This window comes from Sphaerodactylus townsendi, linkage group LG03, assembly GCF_021028975.2.
Source record: "Sphaerodactylus townsendi isolate TG3544 linkage group LG03, MPM_Stown_v2.3, whole genome shotgun sequence".
In the NCBI taxonomy this organism is placed as follows: Eukaryota; Metazoa; Chordata; class Lepidosauria; order Squamata; family Sphaerodactylidae; genus Sphaerodactylus; species Sphaerodactylus townsendi.
The window spans coordinates 35,459,371-35,480,250 of NC_059427.1; the positions used below are offsets into that span (position 1 = coordinate 35,459,371).

The 20,880-nt window shown below is 41.1% G+C and overlaps 1 protein-coding gene across 16 annotated transcripts in view; it reads right to left on the bottom strand.

Annotated features, from left to right (window-relative positions):
* Positions 1-202: 202 nt before the first annotated feature.
* Positions 203-20,880, bottom strand: part of FOXP1 (forkhead box P1) — a 641,222-nt gene continuing 620,544 nt past the window's right edge. For all 16 annotated transcript variants that reach the window (XM_048490247.1, XM_048490263.1, XM_048490248.1 and 13 more), the window contains 2 exons: positions 15,102-15,268; positions 203-5,576 (listed from right to left, as the gene is read on the bottom strand). In XM_048490247.1, coding sequence (XP_048346204.1) covers positions 5,432-5,576; positions 15,102-15,268 — 312 coding nt within the window. In that variant the 3' untranslated portion in view covers positions 203-5,431. The remainder of the gene's footprint in view (positions 5,577-15,101; positions 15,269-20,880) is intronic.

A 20,880-nucleotide genomic window follows, 5' to 3' on the forward strand; every position in this document is an offset into this window, starting at 1 on the left:
TTTGCTCTACCTCTATAGGTGAAAAATATATATGTGCAGGAATAAGTCTTACGTCAGAAGGTATACATGCCAGGATCCACTTTAAGTTCAAACTATCCATATCTCGAAGATTCCTCCTCATGGAACCTCCAGTTGTAAGATCAGAAGGGTGGACCTGAGTGTTACCCAACGTGTAGGGAAAGCAAAACACTTTGCACATGGGAACATGTATCACCAGTGTGAACAACCAGCACTTTTATTGCATTAGAGAATGCTAGAATGTCAGTAATAATTACTGACTACACAACATTTTGTCTGCATCAACAGACATGGAATGATGGAATTACAGTTGATGTAAGGAATGAGTTTCTTGTATGCCTCAAAAAAAAACCAATTTAAAAAATAAAAAAGGAGAATTTTGTTACTGGCAGCACATACACATGAAGCACCATGCTAACAGTCTGGACTGTACCATTTTCATCAAGGCTTATGGGAAGGAGATATTCCGTATCCTACTCTGGGCTTGTTCAAGATGGCAAACAGATTGGCAGATGTTAATTTTTCCAAGACGAGAATGAGAAATTATTACTGCAACATCTAAAAACTCTGTCCGAGTACATTAACCAAAAGGTACCAAAGACTATTCAAAAGGGTTTAACACATATCCTCCATGCTATAAGGAATGCAGATGAACAGCATTCTGAAAGCTACAACAGTTTAAAATTAGGGATTTTTTTTCAGAACTTTTGATATAATTATATATAAAATATCTAATGATCTGTATTATTTGCTGAATAATAACCCTCCCTCCCCTTCCCCAGCATTCCTCCTATCCTGATATCTAGTTATGGGTACTATGGTTGGATTCTCCACAGGGAGAATACAACGCCCCCACCCTTAACATCCGCCTCATTTCCCCTTTCTTCCTGCTTCTGATGAAGAAATCCAGTAGGTTTTTCATATCTGAAATTGTGCTGGCCTGATCCAGATAAAGGAATACAGGTTATGTGGGGATCTCTTCTACCACAGTTACAAGTCATTGCGTAGGGAGTAACCATTACATCAGTTGTACACAGGGTATTGCTTTTTGTGGGGAGGGGGCCTGAGACAGATATACAATTGAAGCTCAGGGGGCGATATGCCTGCTTCTTCATTCAGAGTCCACCTGTTGGAGAATACCCCTCTCCCATATCACACTAGATTACCAGAGTTAACAGCAGCGCTGCTCGTTTCTCTGAGAAAGGAAGTGGGTTCCATTAGATCTGTAGAGCGGTAGATGTTTTTCTGAGGCAGAAAGTGTGTGTTTGTGTTTGTATGTGAAGGGGGGGGGGCAAAGGTAGGCTTCGACTCTCATTCCTGACAACAGTTAACCTGAAACATGGTACTACTTTCATAATGTATGCTTTCCTTTGAGAAAAAGAAAAGAAAAAAGAAACATGTAACAAATTGTCTTTACATCTTGGCACCTTGTAAAGTATTTTTTTTATACAAAAGTTCAATAATTTTGACACTCTCATTATTAATCACTACTTCACTGATAAACTTTGAAAGTGTGACCTTGAATTCATCATGCAAAGTATTTACTGCAGCAGGAGAAAACGTTTTTGAAACAACTTTTTTCTTCCCCCCCCCCCCCCATTTTTCTTTAAGAGAGCCTGAAATAGGCAGTGGTAGGAGAACAGAAGGGGTGGGGGTGGGGAAAGTATTTTTTTTAAAAAAAGAACAGCATAAAACAACAACAACAACAACAACAAAAACCTGTACAAAAATGATTTGATCCATAAGGGGGGGAGGAGGGATCATCTGTCAACTATGTTACATTTTAGAAGCCAAAAAGAAAAAAGAAGGGGTGGGGAACTTTCCCCTGGCAGAACCAAAACAAAGCATCCGGGATTTTCTCCCACATATCAGCAAATGTCATCCAATAGTCTTAAAGCAAGGATAGCTAAATAAAATACATGTGCAGCATATTCTGCAATTCCATTACATACAGTAGGATTTTCCCCCCAAAGCATTTTTTTAAAAGTATAGTTAATATAAAGCAGTTGCACAGAAAGCAAAAGGTGGTTTGAAAAACAGGTATGCATTTATTCCTTTTGAGGAATGATATCTTTTTTTTTAAAAAAAAAAGGACTTTCCCCTCCATTTCCTTCCCCTGCCACCCCACCCCCTACCTCCCACCCACCAAAAAGACGAAAGGATCACAGAGACACATTTGGGCTATATATGTACAACATAATAAACCCCACCCTAGAGGAGCAGTTTTTTTTTTAAATATATCCAAAGGGACACAGAATCAGAAATTTGTAAAAAATAACATTTGCTTGATGTAAAGCCTGAGATATTTTTTTTTCTCTTGGTTCTTCTGCAGGAATATGGATACCTGCATGGTATGGTAAGTCTAATTTTTTTTATTTCCTTTTCTCGTTTTTTTTTATTTTGCTACAGTCTTTAGACTATGCATGCAAGACATACAACTAAGTGCAACTGAGTGAAATGTATTTTTTTTTAATTTTATTTACTCATTCCCTAACAGTTTGAACTGAGGTATGCGTACTAACAGTTTCTCATGCTGTTATCTTTACTCATGTCTAGCTACACATGCGGAGAATGAACTAATCTACCAGATTTTTATCCCCTTTTGAATACCAAGCTAACCAGCAAAACCACTCAGTTTTGAAGCACAGGGGATAGATATCCTTCTTGTGATCCCATCTGGCTACCTCCTGCACGTCATGGAGCTGCCTGAATAAGGTTTGTTTTGAAAACGTTTGAAGTGACTACAGACTGCCCTTCTTTAAATGAAAAAAAGGGGGGAGGGAAGGGACCCCCCCACACAAAAAAAAGTATCATGACTTTAAATATTTAACTGTCAGCAAACACTTTTTGCATCCAGTTGACATTACTGGCAACTCTCCCACTGACTCGAATGGTATCAAAGATTACAAGCGGACAGGAGTGTTATTTCACATGAAAGATGCTGACCAAAGGGGGGGGGGGGGGGACAACAACAGTCGCCATCACACGAAAATCTTATGCACATAAACCAAATTAAAAAGAAATTGTCCTGGCATTGGCTGTTAGCAAAAGTGAATAGGATTTAGTAAAGGCCAAAGAGCAAATGAAAAGAATTAACAAATTTTAGTGAGAGATTCTTAGATAGCCCAGTTAAAGTTGTGGGAGGTCCTCTATAGATTACGGAACTGTCTTCTTACCTTTCTCAGATAGATTCTTTTTTTTCTGGGGGGGGACCCCAGACTATTCTTTTTTTCGTGATGGAAAGCTGCCCTGGGATGCTCCCTTCACTCAATACTGTTCCCTAACTGTAGCCTCAAAAGCTCTCTCATTACAGTAATTCATTTGGTCATGGTAAAGGAACACAAATTAAAAAACAACAACACAACTTTGGTTCAGCCATCTACTTGGTCTTCTAAATTATACCCTAATAAATGGAACAGTTTTCCTTCTCAGGTTAGCCATAGCCCATATCTTGTCATTTGTTACTAAATTCTTTCACCTCCTTTGATCAACAATAAGAGGATATTTGGCTTCTTAAGATAAAGCATATAACAGAGAACATAATTTACCTTAGTGTAATATTCTTTGGTAATTTTAGGGGCGGGAAGGGGACAAAGTAGGGTATAAATTAAGTTCCGAAAGGCTTTTGAAATTAAAAAAAAGCTATAGTCCAACATAAATAAGTGAGCTACAGAGAAGTGGTTGGAGGACAAAACCAGTTTCGTGTCCAGTGATTAAGGGGGACTAATGCTTTCACAGCAGTTGTTGGCATGCATTTGCTCTGAAGAACACTGTTCACCTTCAACAGAAACTCAGCGCCAATTTACCCACAGGTTTCCAATTGTTCATTTTTTTTTTTCATACTGGTTGGTATGCTATTGCATAACAATCCTTACTGCAGTGACAGAATTTGCCCAGTTAAAATTATTAACACTTTATGACTAGTCAGCCTTCTTGACTTCCCAACAAGTTGCACTTGAAATCTAATTAATAGCCAAATGAAGTGGATTCTACCTAGCAATCCTTGAACTCCTGTTTAACGTGATTTTAAAGACACTCACTCACACACACACAATGTGTGCAAATGCGGACCACAATACACATCTAGGCATGAGATATGGTCATTTTAAATATCCTAGAAGCGATTGATGGCCCAGAAATCTAAAGAACTGGATGTTGCGCAAATCATTACTGACAAAAGAAACTTTGTTTCTGCACGTTCAGGGTTTTGTTTTGTTTTTTCTTGTGCTGCTCGGTTTTGTAACGTTTGTTGAGAACCGTCATTACTGCGAAACAAAAAACAACTTCCAAAACAATGACTACAACGTATACTGCCTTGTGGAATAAATTTGCTCCACATCCTACACAACTTCTCTGCTGGTTTGCCTTTCATTCTCACTCTTGCAGCACTGCCTCGCTTTCTGTTGGCAGATAACTTTGCGCATGGATTAAAGCAGCAACACGAGAACCTTCTTTTTTTTTTTCCCCAAGGGAAGGAGGGGGTTCAACATATCCCCAAATGGAATGTTTTCCACAGCTAAAGAAAATGGGATGGCATCTGAAGGAAACTGGAATGAATGGCAGAAAAAAAAGAAGAACTACAAACAATTCAAAGGACATTCAGCTTCGTATAATAAAAAACACCTAATAACATTCATCACAAAAGTACAGGAAACATTAAGCCTCAAAAGGCCCTGGCCCTCCTGAGGCCTGAGGTCAGAACTTAAAAAGGTGTAGAAGTGGGGGGGAGGGGATCCAAAGCTATACACTAAAAAGTTGGGGAGCATTTGTTTTAACCTCTGTTCTGTATACATACTCACATGTGCATGTACACATGTGCACACACACGCACACACCCGGACTTACTTTCCCATCCCAAATGGAAGCAAAAAAAGAAGAAGAAGAAGAAGAAGAAGAAGAAAGGAAAAGAAGAAGTAAAAGGCAGTGATAATCAACATGCGATACTGTGCAAATATGTTGTCCATTGGAATCCTTAAAATCTGGGCAAAGGCTTTATCTGCAAATTATGTGCACATGCTCAGCTCGATGTCTTCAGCGTCCCAAACTGAAAGAACTGCAGTCCAAAGTCTGCTGCCAAATAGTAGAGAAGCGAATTGGTTGAATAAATTTACAACACTGATGTCGACTGTGAGAGGGAATCCCAAGTACCAAACAAGTCCATCCAATGCACAGAGTACAAACTCCTTTGTTTTTGTTTTGTTTTTCTCAACAAAAAGTAGAAAAATCAAAAATACTCCCAAATGGGATACTTGATGGCACTAAGAGTTAACATATTTTATAGCTGTCAAAATGGACCGAGAGTATCCTCCAGACTGTACAATAGTGGGGAGAGATTTCACAGCTAATTTTAAAGTATGTGTTTTTGCCTCCCTCCCCACAATCTTCATTCACAGGATCCTGACCACAGACATACTCATTCTATGTCCTCGTTTACATTTTCGTCTTCGTAATCTCTGTCGTGATCAAACTCTGGACTGTGATTGGCTGTGGTCACTAAGGATAGTGGTCCTTCATTTTCGTCTGGATCTAATGGTTCTTCTTTAACATGCACAGGGTGCCTGTGGGAACACAAAAGCAAAAAAAAATGGATTGGCTGGCCAACTCCTCTCTTTAAAGCACTTGAGTAGGAAAGAACAACAAACAGTTTTGCACAACAACCGCATTTACAAAAGCATGAGATAATAAAAAACGGCTGATCTTTTGGGAGAAAGCGGGGTTTAATTTTTCAACGTGTACGGAAATCCAGAAGGACAATTTCTTCAGCTAACGAGGAAGATATTTGCTACCAGTACAATCAATCATAACAAAAAGAGAGACGATTACAAAGCTTGTGAAAACTTCCCTCCCCCTGTATTTTTCCACACAGTGGATCTTAGCTTGGCTGCAAAAGTAAAAAAAAGAAGAAGAAAACCCCACGTGAATAGAAACACAGAGCTTCAGTGGGAAAAAAAAAGTCCTTGGTTTCTTCACAGGGTTTAGAGAAAATGCTCTCAAGTGACACATTAGCTTGATTAATACAATCTTCAGATAAATAAATGAAATAAGCATCTGTAAAGCAAAAACAGTGGTTTATCAGCCTACTGAGCTTCTGGAGGCTGGGCTAATCATCGGCTGCGGCGCGTTCGGCTTCTCTAGTTAACATGCAGAACCTGTGAGGCAAGTCTCCAGAGGACGACCCCAAGTGAGGTTCTATCATTAATCAACTTCAAGCAAACACAGCAAAGAGACACCATGATACATGCTTTAAACTCCAAATTAATGCATATTTTTACAAACTGTCAATAAGGGAAGAAAAGCCCTGCCAGGAAACACAAATGGAGAGGAAAAGGCTCGCTCAACACAACAATATGATAAGAAAGCTGAGTCTTAATGAGAATAATAACACTGTCAGCTGTAAACAAGGCAGAACATGATCCTCAGCTCCTGGTGGGCACGAAGGATGCACTAAAGAGATGAGATCTGCCAAATTTCTCTTTTACAGAAGAGCATGTGAATAACCAACCCGTGGGGGAACAAGGGTTGATTATACAAAATGGGCATGATAACAATTGAAAAATGTTGTCCGTAAATCATATTCACAACAACCCCCTTTACAAATACAAATTACCCTTCCTTTCCTTTGTTGTTATTTAGCAGCTTTTGATATGTAAAATGCCACCGCGAGGAAGTAGCGGCTTGTTAACAGACTTTGTGAAAGGAAGTTTCGTTTTATTGGCAATATCACGGACACAGTCATAACACAACCCATCTGGGGGAAAATGTCTTTGGTTACTAAATAATCCAGATTTAAAACAATCACTTAGAATAAAGGATTAGGTCTCTCTCTCTCTCTCTCTCCCAAGCCACCCCCACCCCCAAAGTGGGATGCATCTTGTCTGAATCACTGGATGCTGCAGTGAGCGAAATCTTGCCCTTTTGTTAGGTCGGACAACAATAAAATGTAATAAACTCAATATGTAAGCATTCAGTTTCTGAACTTTCACCTAAGTGGTTTAAAACAGTTATAAATTTAGAGTGGATGGTACTTCTCTTGTGGGCCACGTAGAAGCCACGTGAGGAGGCCAAGAATCAATTTCTGTTAATAGCGATTAGCATCACAATTTGTGTGGAGGGATAAAGCCAACCAGCAGTGGTGTAACCAGCAAAGAGAACACTAGGTTAATATGTGTGGCCAAAGACAAGCAAGCAAGCCACAGAAGAGCATCAGTGACTAAATATCTTCGCTCCAAATTGACAAGATAGCATTTAGAATACTTGTGATGGCGATGGAAATCTCCTCGTGTCCTGTGTTTCTACCAATAGCTGAGATCACCTCTACGAATCTTTAACACAGGCTCATAAATTGTACATTACTCGGGAAGTAGGAAGGTGTTTCCTCAACTTCCTATTGCTTTCTGCAAAAGGTTTCCTGCTAATTTCTGTTTCCAGGACAGGTCTTCCTGGCCCTCTCATTCTCTCTGCAGCCCCATCAAAAAGACTGCAGCTTAAAGAGAAAATCCAGAGACATTATAATAATTTGCATGAACAGAAGTGCCCTCCATGTCTGCAGGAGTTACTTTGGATCTAATCCACTTTAATCAGATGAGAAAAGCGATGATTCGTACAACTGTTATGTCATTGGTGAAACAACTTTCTAAACAACTAAGCTTGGCTTTCCTTTTCTTGTCCCTGAACACAGGAGCCCTTTCAGATACACAAGAACATGGAATATCTGGCACTGGTTTGGCTGTACATATGTCAATCCCTCTCTTTGGAACTTCTTGACATATGGATACTGGATGAATAATTTTTATGTAAATATGGAAGCAGCTGTAACAATTAGTACTTAGAGGGGAGAAAATTATCTTGCAGTTATGGCTGTAGATGTAACTTGGAAAGCCATTAAATTGCCTGGATTGCTATGTGGCAAAATCTTGAACCGAGGTACTGAATAAACATACTTGGAATTAAAGAGTCATCTCTGATTTGAGTGTTTGTACAAACTCATGGGGCTGAATCCTACAGACGCTCCACCAAAAGAAGAGGGAAGAAAGGTGAACTACCCTGTTTCACTCCTCACTGCTGCTCCCAACCTGCTTGGCTGTTTTGCCCACAAGAGTCTCCTGACAAGGCCTTTTCTGGGGAAACTAGAAAGGCAAAGATCAATCGGATTCTATTACAAAATGTCTGAAAGATAAAACTGATGGTTACTAGCAACAGATAAGTTTGGACTGTATAAAGAGACTGGGGAATAATTATAATCTCATCAAAATCTCTTTGGAAAACTTGCTCCAACACCTTGGAAGTGAAGGTTTCTAAAAGTTCACAGATTTTTTTCTACCATAAAAGGTCTTTTTACATCTGATCAGTTTCGCCCAGTGGTGGGATCCAAAAATTTTAGTAACAGGTTCCCATGGTGGTGGGATTCAAACTGTGGCATAGCGCCAATGGGGGGGCTAAGAGGCAGGGGCACTTGACCAGGAGTGGAGGCATCTCAAGCTGGGGCATTCCTGGGGCCCCGGGGCTGTCAGGGCAATGACGCTAGCTGCTCACCGATGAGTCCTAGCAAACGAAGCAGATCGCACACAGGCGCAGGCTGCCACGCACGCTAGTGCACCTCCTGCTAGACTGCTTCAAGTTCTGCGCGCTACTGCTGAGAGGAGGGGCGTAACTAAGGAAAAATCACATGGCAAAATCACCAATTAGTAACCCCCTCTCGGCACACACAAATAATTAGTAACCTACTCTTGGGAACCCGTGAGAACCTGCTGGATCCCACCTCTGGTTTCGCCTTAATTCAGAACAAGCAGCTACTATGAAGACCACAAAGGTAGTTATGAGATCTCCTCTCTATGGCAGAATGCAAGAATTCAATAACTCCATACAAATAATAATCACAGTATGCAGACACAGATTGTTTCTCCTGAACTGATAAAGAGCTTGTGTGAGGGTGTTTTCAAAGCATAAAGATGTCAAGACATGGCAATATGCTACACAGGCAAGCTCTGCCAGAGTCGTGGTATATCGCCACAGAAAAATCATGTAAGAGGAGGGAATGGATTTGAATTTATGCAGATGACCCCTCAAAAATAAAATTGGGGTAAAACTCCAGCTATCCAAGGCTTTCAAATCTCATAGCACACTCAGTTTCTGATACATTCTCACACCTGATTGAATGTGGTCTGAATATGTGGATGGCATTCAAGGAATTCCTCCCCCCCCCCCCCATTTCTCATGGCAACCTCTACTCCAAAGACGGCATTCTGGCATGGGTCGACCAATGCTAAAGCACCGCTGCAAAGGAACAGCAGCTACTAAATGTTCACAATATGAATTTCATCTACATGCCTGTTATTTTGATTCTCTTCCACCGCAAATGATTAATATGCATAATTATATATGCCATCATGTATATGCAATATATTGTTTTGGATACATTTAGAAGTTAAGGGAGGGGGCACAGCACACTGGCAGAACACATGCCTTGTGTGTAGGAGGCCCTGGTTTGGCTTCTGACATATTTGGGGAAAGCATGTGCTTCCGAAAAACCTGGAGAAGAATACCAGCAAGATTCGACCTCACTGGCTTAAACAGTCCAACGGTCTAATTCAGTGTAAGGAAATTTAATGTGAGTACTCTTTGTTTTATATTTACTTACACATTTAGATAAACAGTTTGCCTAATGTATGAAAGCTGCAAGCCATCACAGTCCCCTTTGGCTATTATCTGTTCATTAATGAGACCTGTGTAAACCAAGATGTGTTAATTCACATATTACTCAAGTATTTTCTGACAGAAGTGTAATCATGAGCAGAACTGTACTTTCCTAAGCCCGTTGATTTCAATGAAGGTGTAACTATGCATAGGTTGGTACTGTTAGGAATCTCAGAGGGTGGGTTCTCTCATATTGGGTAAACTGCTCTGAATTCCAGTAAAAACAACAGCTTAACAGCTGCAATGAAAAAGATGCAAAATAACCACCAAAGGCTGGGACTAGAAAACAAAAATGCCTTCCTTTTCCTTACTCGGTCCCAGAATTTCCCACCATTCTCTTCAGCTGGAATGGCTTTTGTTTCTGAAAAGGGTTAACTATAAATAACTTCACTGACTGCAAGTTCCTTCTCTTCACATCTGACTAATTCTTTTGTCAATTCCAGGGAGAGAGAAGCACTCAATGAAGCTAACTTGTTTAAAGCCACAGTGGCTCACACAGCACCCAACTGCTTGGTGCCTACCTTTGAAGCATGTCTGAATGAAAGTGTCATGTCCCCCAGCTGTAGTTATGCAACTAGTTTCTCACGTTTCAAAAGTCGGGGAGAGAAAGGGAGGCAGAGGCAGTGTATTGTCGAAGGCTTTCACAGCCGGAATCACCGGGGTGTTGTGTGGTCCCCGGGCAGTATGGCCATGTTCTAGCAGCATTTCCTCCTAACGTTTCGCCTGCATCTGTGGCTGGCATCTTCAGAGGATCCTCTGAAGATGCCAGCCACAGATGCAGGTGAAACATCAGGAGAGAATGCTGCTAGAACACGGCCATACAGCCCAGAAACCACACAACACCCCACCGAAGCAGAGCCTTTCAATACATCATAAAATGCAATGAACAAGTGGCAGAAAGATTCCTGCTGGAGTGATACACTTGCTTAGTTGTCATGTTAACAAGTTTGTGATAAAGTTTAAGACATCTATTCCACTATACCAGCACTGTTAAAAACAATTCACTTTATGGCTGGGGAGCATATTTTGCAAAGGAAAAGAAAAATATCCCTGCAGAAAAGTGCTAAATGGAAATTGAGTGTTCAGACCATAACTACCCACAAGGTTACCAGCAGTTTGTATTGAAGGCTGGCAGATAATTTTATCTAGCTAACGTTATAAGCTCTCTAACTGAGCAGAATTCCCAACTGTGTATTTTCCAGTGGATACTGAAAACACTGGTTTAATGGAAATGCCTACTGTTGCCCTTAAGCTTGCATTCTCTTGACTTGTGGGTCTTGTCCATCAGTCCAAGGACATGGGAACAGCTTAGTCACAAGGGCTAAAACAAAATGAATGTGGGATGTTAACTTTCCGAATGACCAAAAGCTCACAGAAGCAATGTGACCATACTTTAATTTTTCCACACTCATGGAAGACAACAGCAGCTTCGGGGGGAAAAAAAGTCTTTTACCTGGTTATCAGATATTGATCAGCTTCACTCAGTCACTAGTCACAGGAAACTAAGCCCACCAGATATGGTCTTCCCAGCACTCAAACCTTAGAAAGGATAAAGCTTTCCCATAAACAGGTCCAATTGGTCCAGAAATGAAATTAGAATTATTTTCCTTGACTGCCAAACAAGCTGTCCAATAACAGAAGCACTTTCCCCTTGTCCACAGGCCTCCCCTTTCTTTATTTGAAAAGATCCCCAAATTTGCTTCCTTTTTACCTTTATCCATTCCAAGGGTATGCCTGTTAGCTCACCATGTCCTGGTCTCAATTCTCAAGGCTTTTTAAAAATCTCAAGACTTTAGCACTAAAATTGGAGCCAGAATCTGTGCTCAGAGTATACTTTTGACCTGCTCCAATCCACTAATGTTTGTGCAGCATCTTATATTTCCATCCACAATAACTTTACATGGCTCATGTGTCAGACTAGAACTATCTTTTGGGATTATTTGCTTCTTGGACTTTGGGCCCCCTGCCTAAACTTGCACATTGGTAGTTATGGCCTGCTCTACCTTCTCTTTTATGCTTCACTTCATTGGCCTCATGTCTCTTTTCCTGACTGTAACGTTTGCCCAGTGTTGTGTGTATGCTTGGGCTATTTATTTCTTAATCTGGACATTGTAATGCTGTATACTAAACATTCTAATGATGTATATTAAACCCCTGTGGCACATACCCAGTGGGGTACGAAAATTAATATAACTATTCAATGTGACATCATCAGGCCCTGCCCAAAGAGGGTTTTGTATAATGGGGGTGTGGCAGTGTAATCACGCCCCCTCACTCTAAAAGTTCTGGCTGTGGGGTTGCAGAGACCTGAGTTGATTTCTTTCTTTTCAATAATTTTTTCACATTATTTATTTGCATTATTTAAATACCTTTCTGACGGGAAAACCAGACGCCTCGCACCTAAAATATTTCATATCCCACTAACTTTTCCAATATAAGAAACTAGCAAACCTTTAATATTGTCATGGAAAGAGCAAACGTATTTGCAACTAAAAATTGCCTGAAGTGGAATCCATTGAAACAGCGTTAAAAGTATGTCATGTCTTTCTGCTTTGGGAATGCTAATTAATGCTGCACAAACAATCCCTGTAAAAGCTAAACACATTCAAATGTTTTGAAGTAAATGGCAAAAGACAATGTTCAAATTAATTATTAATTAAAAATGAATATTGCCATCTTTAAAGATTTTTTTTCAAAGCACAATGTGCACTGATTTAAAATGCTGAAATATCAAAGTTTTAAGAGCCTTAGATTTCCTTTCTCCTCTACCCCCTGCTCAACATATTATGCAGGTGGGAAACTTTTTTAAAGCATTAAATGCTAATTACCATCACAACTAATTATTAGGGTGGCGTTAGGTTAATGTTTTCCTACCTTTTGATTTAGACCTACTTTTGTCAGTGCCTTATTCATGCTGCTTTGAAGTAGAAGGGCTACAAATTAATTCTTTCAACTAGTTTATTAATTGGGTATGTGATCTTTTGGCAATCGGACCAATAATTTCATGGTCACCCTTTAAGATACAGCTTGCCTCAGTCATTGCCTCAAAATGTAGGGAAAGATTTTGAATAAAACTGGGTCAGCCCCTTCTTTTCTTTGAAATGCCAGCTAACCGATATGTAATTTCTGGGCCTTGGCCACTATAATGAATGGCTGGTGTCACCATTCTCTCCTTGAGCCATATTTGGGCAAATATTCCATACATCTTAAAGTTTCATTGAAAAAAGTGGAAGCAGATAAGCAGAATAGAACTGTGCGTCACGTCAGTGTCAGCATTCTTGTAATAATGTAACTATATGGACTGCGTGGCTACACAGTTTGGAAATCTGCAGTTAAAAATAAAGACACTTAACTAAATAATGAGTTGTAACCAGCCAGGTTTTCATTCAGTCCCATATAAAATTCATCCACAAAAGTCCTGTGATCCCCAGAATAGAATTTTTGGTGGTCAAAGAGGGACTTCTCCATCATTCCTTTTTTCACCTGCTGAAAAACTGCCGAAATCTATACCTTTTCCCACATAAAGATCTAAGTGCAGTTCGCAGTTGTTAGGTGGAAGTGAAAGTAGCGTGTTTCCACAGTTCAAAGTAGTCCCAATTTTCTAAAAGCATTCAAGAATCTTTTTAAAGCTCCACCGTGGTCAAAACCGTTATTCTGTGCACGATGAAACATTGAACTTTGACAAGAGTGCATTTTACAGTGACTTGGATGTCTATCAAGAAAGACTTGCCTTTTTCTATAGCACTGCCCACCATTTTCTTCCCCGTTCAGGCACCTCCGTGCTGCCGTGGCCATTTTAAGAATGTTTCCAGCAGTTGTCTCTGCTTGCAGCTCATCTGATGGGCATTTCCATGTACAACTTAGATGAATAAAGTTTGTTTATCCTGAGGATCCCCTGCATGTGTGTGGTTTGTTCCTCTTTAAAAAAAAATTAGCAATATTTGAAGCTTCACAGATTGTATATTAGAAGAGTGAGCCGCTCAGAGGACTGGTCTACCTCCCATTCAGAAGCATTGGGTAGACCATCTACTTGTGATTGAAAGTAATGGGTAGATCTGTCTACCCAACGCTTCTGAGCGAGAAGTTGACCAGCCCTCTGAGCAGCTGCTATTCTAATATATGATCAGTAAAGTTTTGAATATTGCTGATTTAAAACAAACAAAAAGAACAAACCACACGCGTGCAGGATCGCCAGGATAAACAAACTTTATTCATTTACGTTTTAGATGGAAATGCCCATCAGACGAGGTGCAAACAGAGACAACTGCTAGAAACATTCTAAAAATGGTCGCAGCAGCCCAGAGGCACCTGAATGGGGAAGAAAAGTGGACAGAATAATGGTTTTGACCTCAGCGGTAGTTAAAAAAGATTCTTTAAAACAGATTATTTAATGCTTTCAGGGAATCAGAAAAGGGGGGAGGGGAGAACGAGGTAGGCACCAGGACCACAATGAAGCATTCCACTGCAAAGATGCTCCAGGAAGGAGTGGCAAATTAATTCACAAATCTCTTGAGATCTTTTTGTTGTTCCCCAAAATCTAGTCACTTTTGCTATTTCCACAAAATGAGCATTGTGTTGTTAATCTAAGTCCATCTAGCTCAGTATTCAGTTTCTAACAATGGCCAGTCATACAACTCTGTGTGACACAATATTTCGAGGGCCACCCTGTGTGTGGTTCAACCCCAGCTCAAAGTGGGGCTTGAATGAACAGGCTACATTTTAGTCATCATGGCTGATAGCCACTGACAGATCTTTCATGTTTGAGATGTTTTACACAATAACATTTTAAAAGACACAAAAATTCAAATATTACTCTTGGCAAAGACATGTATTTTCTTATTACAGTTTGTGCAGTGCTGTGGTCTTGGGATTTAAATGGTGAGAAAGTTGGCAATTTTATAGCTAGATGTATGGAAGAGTTGAAGAGTTTTCTCAACCTTTACAAACTCCTTCACTTCCTTTCCCCACAACAGACACCTCAAGAGGTAGGTGGGGCCGAGAGATTTCTGAGAGAACTGTGTACTAGCCCAAGGTCACCCAGCAGGCTTCATGTGCAGGACTGGGGGAACAAAACCAGTTCACCAGATTAGAATCCGCCACTCATGTGGAAGAGCGGGGAATCAAACCCCATTCTGCAGATTAGATTCTGCTTCTCTTAACCACTATACCACATGGGTCAAACAGATTGAACTGGCTGGCATTTATTGGTTTCTTTTAGAAGCGTGAAAGCCAATAAAGGGCCCTCTACTGCGTATCAACAGAAACATTTCTGAAATGTAGAGCTTCAGAATGACTGCTCGGCACTGGACTCCGCATTAAACTTTCGTAGATGGGGTGCAGGGAGACAGAACAGTACAATTAAACAAACAGTAACGTTCCTTTCTACTTACATTGCTTGCATAGGAGAACGTCCCGGACTGCTGTCACTCCCGTTACTGTTCGCATGCTCCATTGCACCATTAAGCTCTTCCTTCATAGCACTGGCTAAACTGCCCAGAGTGGGGTTTCCCATGGAAGCAGTAGTGTACAGAGGTATACTGTTCTCAGCCATTGAAGCCTGTCGAGTCAAACAACAAGACATGAGGAGCCATGGCAACAGACGTCCACGCATGTGCCACAAACCAGTTCCGAGGTACTCTCCTTCTGTTTGCACTAGGTTTGCATTAAATACCAAGGATTAAAAAAAACCCACAACATCGGTTTCACCACTGGCTATAATGTGGCTAGGATTTCAGCCAGCTTCGCTTTTCTAGCATAAATTTCACTTAATGCTACCGGAGGAAACCACACCTCGAGGGAGAATGCAAATTATGACTCACAAAGGCATATTCTGTGGGAAGCCAACAGGGACTGCATGGTGGGGTGTGTGAAGCCCCGGATCTTCTTCTCAGTGTGCAAATCACCATTTGTTTTGATCTTTGCACGCACCAATTAATTAAGCAGAGACCCAGTGGAGAGTACTTTCAACCAAGGAGGTCCGGACGTAAGGGCCAGTGCATACATTACTGTTGCCATAGGGATGCCTTTGAAAATGGCCTTCCCATCATAGCTCATCCTGACTCAGCCTACAACATTTTGAAGAACTTCCTACACCAAGAATGGTCTTCACGCTATAAGGCTGAAGAATTTCAAGGGCTTTAAGAAGAAGTCTGGATAAACACTATTAGTAAGGCTATCTGACACTTTAAATGGGGCTCTTAATGTTAGTGGGAATGAAGTGATGATTGTGTCCAGTGCCTTACCACATAAAACAGAAACCCTCTTAAAACTCACTCCCCTTAAAAAAAATCAGGGGGCAAAATGTATAAACATCAGTCTTTATATGGGGTAAGAAACAGATTTCCCCTCCCACACAGTGTATCTATTTGTAGTCCCTTTACTTGGGCTCGAGGCCAAGGGTACCTTCACGCAAAGATTCATATTTATGTATTTATGTTCAGAAGGTTCGATTGTCCAGTAGAACCCAGATGTGTTTTTGTCATGTTTGTAGCTAGGGTGGCGATTGCTGGCTTTGGCCTTGGTCACCCACCACTGCTCAACAGGGTGGTTGAAGGGAAATTGGGAGGGGGAAACTGAAATGACATCACAGTACTATGCATGTTCTAGAATTTCCCCAAACTTTGTGGCAACAGAGAGTTTAAGGGGAATCCAACAGTGTCCCACAATGAAGTGTATCGCCAACACAGCAGTTTGGGTAAGCCTCCCCCTACTGCAAGGCTATTTGTAGCACATGGCTTTGGTTTCTTGCTTACAGGAACACATTATATGTATTTACTTTAAGCATTTGTGTCCCAGTTCTCACCCAATAAGGTTTTCAAGGTGGCTTACAACAAAACCAGAACTTATTTATTTAGTGGCACATACATACACTAATCGCATGATCACATCTTGAAAAGAAGATACAGTAAAAACAGGAAGCACAAATATCTTGATCAACTGGCATTTTAAAACCAGTGGCCTGAACACATTCACAGCAATATTCAAAACGGATAATGTACACAGTGGCAAGAAACGCTTGCAAAATAATAGCAAACATCAACTTGTGGCCCTCCAGATGTTATGGACTACAGTTCCCATCATGATGGGAACTGTAGTCCATAACATCTGGAGGCCTGCAAGTTTGACACCTATGATTAAGCACTTAAAAGATTCAGCATCAGAAGGATATCCATATGTGGGCTCAGGGGCGGCATCACAGAGAAGGGAAGCCCTGTCTCATGCCATTTTTCCGCACTGGAGAAGCTGGAAATAAGCATGATAATAAATAAATAATCTGAGGCTCAAACTCAGGATCTTTCGAAGATGAATGTGAAGTTTTGCCTAATACATTCAGAAGACTTTAAAAAAATGGCGCTAATTTCAGCCACCCAGTTCAGTGCTTCAGGAGCCTCCTGCACAGAACTCTATTCTTTATTGGTTTCATGCCGTGAGCCTTTTCATATTCATTCCCAGAGGTAGCCATGGAGGCAGATCCTTCAGTGTAATCCCTTTGTGGTTACAGCATGCATGCGAACATACATGAGGAATTAGTAATCTATACAGGGTCAAATGAGAATCCATGCAAGAAGAACTGGGGTCCAGGGCAGCTGGCAGAGGCTCAGTTTGTTCAAACCATATGTCATTCATAGCTAAGGTGACACCTTGATGCTACCATTTACAACTCTGATATTTTAGATAAACCATATCTTGACAACATTACTTACTATGTTCCTATTTTCATTTGCAAAAATATGCTTTGACATAATTTGCTCTTGATAACACAGAGCTTTTCCTAACTCTCGGTAATTCCAACAGAGCAACGGAACTTGGCAGAGCCTTTTATTTGTTGCCCCAACCAAGGTTTAATTCTGGTTAGTCAACTGACAAAATCAGAGGGCCAAACTAGATGTTAGGGCAGCTATGATTCCACCTGTAGCCACCAATGCCATTTTAGAGAATTCAGCCGTGTAAAAATGCTGCTAGGACGCACGATGTAACAGGACCAGTTGATTGTGTTTCTGAACTGATTCCTTTTCAAGTGCGGATACAATGCCCAGTGTATCGGTAGTCTCCCCATAGCTCAACAGAACAGGGTTGAATCCAGTCTACATTTTCTGCCAGCAGAAGGTACATTCACCAACAGAACAGAACTTTTCTGTTTCTCCTTTCCTGCTGCAGCTCACTGATCTCCCTCAACTGCTATTCTGGGGGTTATGGATCTTCTGAAATGATATGACGGGCAAATCAAGAATCAGCACCAGGAGCGGAGAAAAGGCAGAAATTCTGCTTATGCCCCACCCCTACATTCCGCTTCGAAAGCTCTGTCTGAAGTGGTAAATACTAGTTCTCAGAATGTTCAATGAGATATATGTAGATAAATAACACAAGAACTGGGTCCAAATGGATGCTCTGCAGAAGAAGGCAATAAATTGGTAAATCACTTCCTTGGAACACGGCCACACAACCCGGAAAACCCACAACACCCTAGTGATTCCGGCAGTGAAAGCCTTCAACAATACACTTCCTTGTGCTTGCATAATTGACATTAAGTGGTTGTTTCTTTTTTACATAGCGCATGTATTGTGCCAGGTTCTTTACAATCCTCATTTCATTCATCCTTATGACAATCCTGCAAGGCAAATCAATTTTTATCCCCACAACTTCAAGGAATGAGGCCGAAAGTAAGCAACTGGCTAAACGCCACCTAAGGAGTGGGTAAGAATGAAAGTCTGTCAGGCACCAGTCCCAATGCAACAGACAGAGTTGGTTGCATTTAAGGTACAGACCAGATTTTAATCATCTTGACAAGCCGGGCTTCTAAACATCAATTAAGAGGTGGTATTCGGATCCATCCCCAATTCTGCAAAGAAATTTCCTTTACCTAAGCACCTGGCAACTAATGACACCCCCCCCCCCCTATACTATATTCTTCACAATATTATATCATCTAGAAAGGTCCTTACAAAGCTTCTCTGCAGCTTCCTATTTGTATCTTAGGAACAAAATAAAACAAAAGAAGAAGAAGAAGAAGAAGAAGAAGAAGAAGAAGAAGAAGAAGAAGAAGAAGAAGAAGAAGAAGAAGAAGAAGAAGAAGAAGAAGAAGAAGAAGAAGAAGAAGAAAGAAGAAGAAGAAAGAAGAAGAAGAAGAAATCTCCTTGCTCTTCCCCCTCACAACAAACACCCTGTGAGGTGGGTGGGGCTGAGAGAGCTCTGAAAAGCTGTGACTAGCCCAAGTTCACCCAGCTGGCGTGTGTGGGAGTGCATAGGCTAATCTGAATTCCCCAGATAAGTCTCCACAGTTTAGGCAGCAGAGCAGGGAATCAAACCCGATTCCTCCAGATTAGAATGCACCAGCTCTTAACCACTACGCCACTGCATTATTGTCAAGACAATGGGAAGAAATAACATGAAGCCTCCAAATAATGCCCTTCCCCAATATAAATTTGAAGCTAGGGTCATGCATTTCTCTTGCATACTTGGGCTTTAAAAAAGGAGAGAGGTGTGAGAGAGGTGGCTGGACAAGATGAACTGCTAGTCTGATTAAGCAGTGCTTTTTTTTTCATCCTTATGTCCCCATGAAAAGCCACAGATTTTGGCCGTTCTGGACTTCAGTCCCTCTGAGGAAAAGGTAAATATTCTGAGAGTGATGGGGGATACAGGACAGATCTCTGCTGCCCAACTCTTGCAGCAGAGGAAAATATTTGCAAACTTGTTCTTCTCTCAGGCTCTTTGTTTGTGCTGAACACCGAGATATTTTGACTCTTCATTTGTTGCAATACAACCTGTGGATACAGATTCAGCACAGCTGCCCCTGGGGAACGAAGAACCATATCCTGCCTTTGTACTCTATCAAGCTGGTCTCCCTGAAGCACAGTCCCTATCTCTATCCAGTACAATCAAAAAAGCTACTCTAACGAAGAGGATTATATTAATCTTTTTTTATTTAAGACGCGGCAAAATAATTTTGATGAAGTGGGAAACACAAAACTCGTGCTTCCTGTCGTTTGTGAAATAATGAGTCACGCACTTCTCACCGCAGAGATAACTTGTAATTGAAGTAAAGTAATTTAATTCTGGTAGAGCTGGAACAGGAAAAATCACCAAACCACAGGTGGGACAAATGGACCAAATTCTTCAGAGAAGCAGTTAAGATAGGCAGCAACAGGGGATTTTTACCAGGCAACATTCCGAGATGTAGACCAATGATATTCATCTAGACTTATTTTTAACCTCCAAGGCTGTGATTCAGAGTGCAGAGCTGTACACATTTAAGACTCGCCGACTTCGCTGCATTTGTGTGTGTAAACTACTGTCAAGTAACGGCTAGTTTACTGCAACACCACGGGGTTTTAAAGGCAAGGAACAAATAGAGGTGGTTTGCCATTGTCTATCTCTGTGATGGTTTGCCTCTGTTCGCCTCTGTGCAGCAATCCTGGACGTCCTTGGTTGGCCGCCAGCCACATACTAACCAGCATAGACCATACTTAACTTTTGAGATCTGAGGGGGTCAGGCTTTCTGGGGTCATTTGGGTCGGGGCAAGGAACTTCGCAGAGTGTAAACTCTATTTAAGACTACACTGCCAGCGACGCAATAATGCACAGTGGGATTTTTCTCAAGAGTTCTATTCCCAGCCTTCACACCAAAATGCAATCCTGAGCGGCTTTTAAAATATCCTGGATTTTACAAGTAAGTTTATGCATTGGGTGTAAATGTGGTCGTAAAGACCTTCCTTCCACAACCACACTTTCTTTTCACCTTTCTCCACTGCATGTGGGCAAAGGAACAGGGTAATGTGAACCCACATAAAGCAGCCTTGTGCTGAATCAGACCAGGGGCCTATCAAGGTCAGTATTGCCCGTTCTATCTGGCAGCAGCTCTTCAAGGTCTCAGAAAGAGGACCTGATACCTGACTCTTTTAATTAAATATACCAAGGATTGAACTTGGGACTTTCTGCACAGAAAGCAGAATCTCTTCCACTAAACTACAGTCTTTTCCTGCCCCAGTCTTTGAATTCATCTGCCACAGCGATAACCATCCACCCATTTGGATTACTGCTGCTTACAAAGGTAGTTTTGCAGCAAAAGGCCCCTTCTGCACATGCAGAATAATGAACTTTCAATGCATTTTGAGGCTGAGCAGAACAGCAAAATCCAGGCCTAGACGTGGGCTTCTATGACTTGCGCCCCTG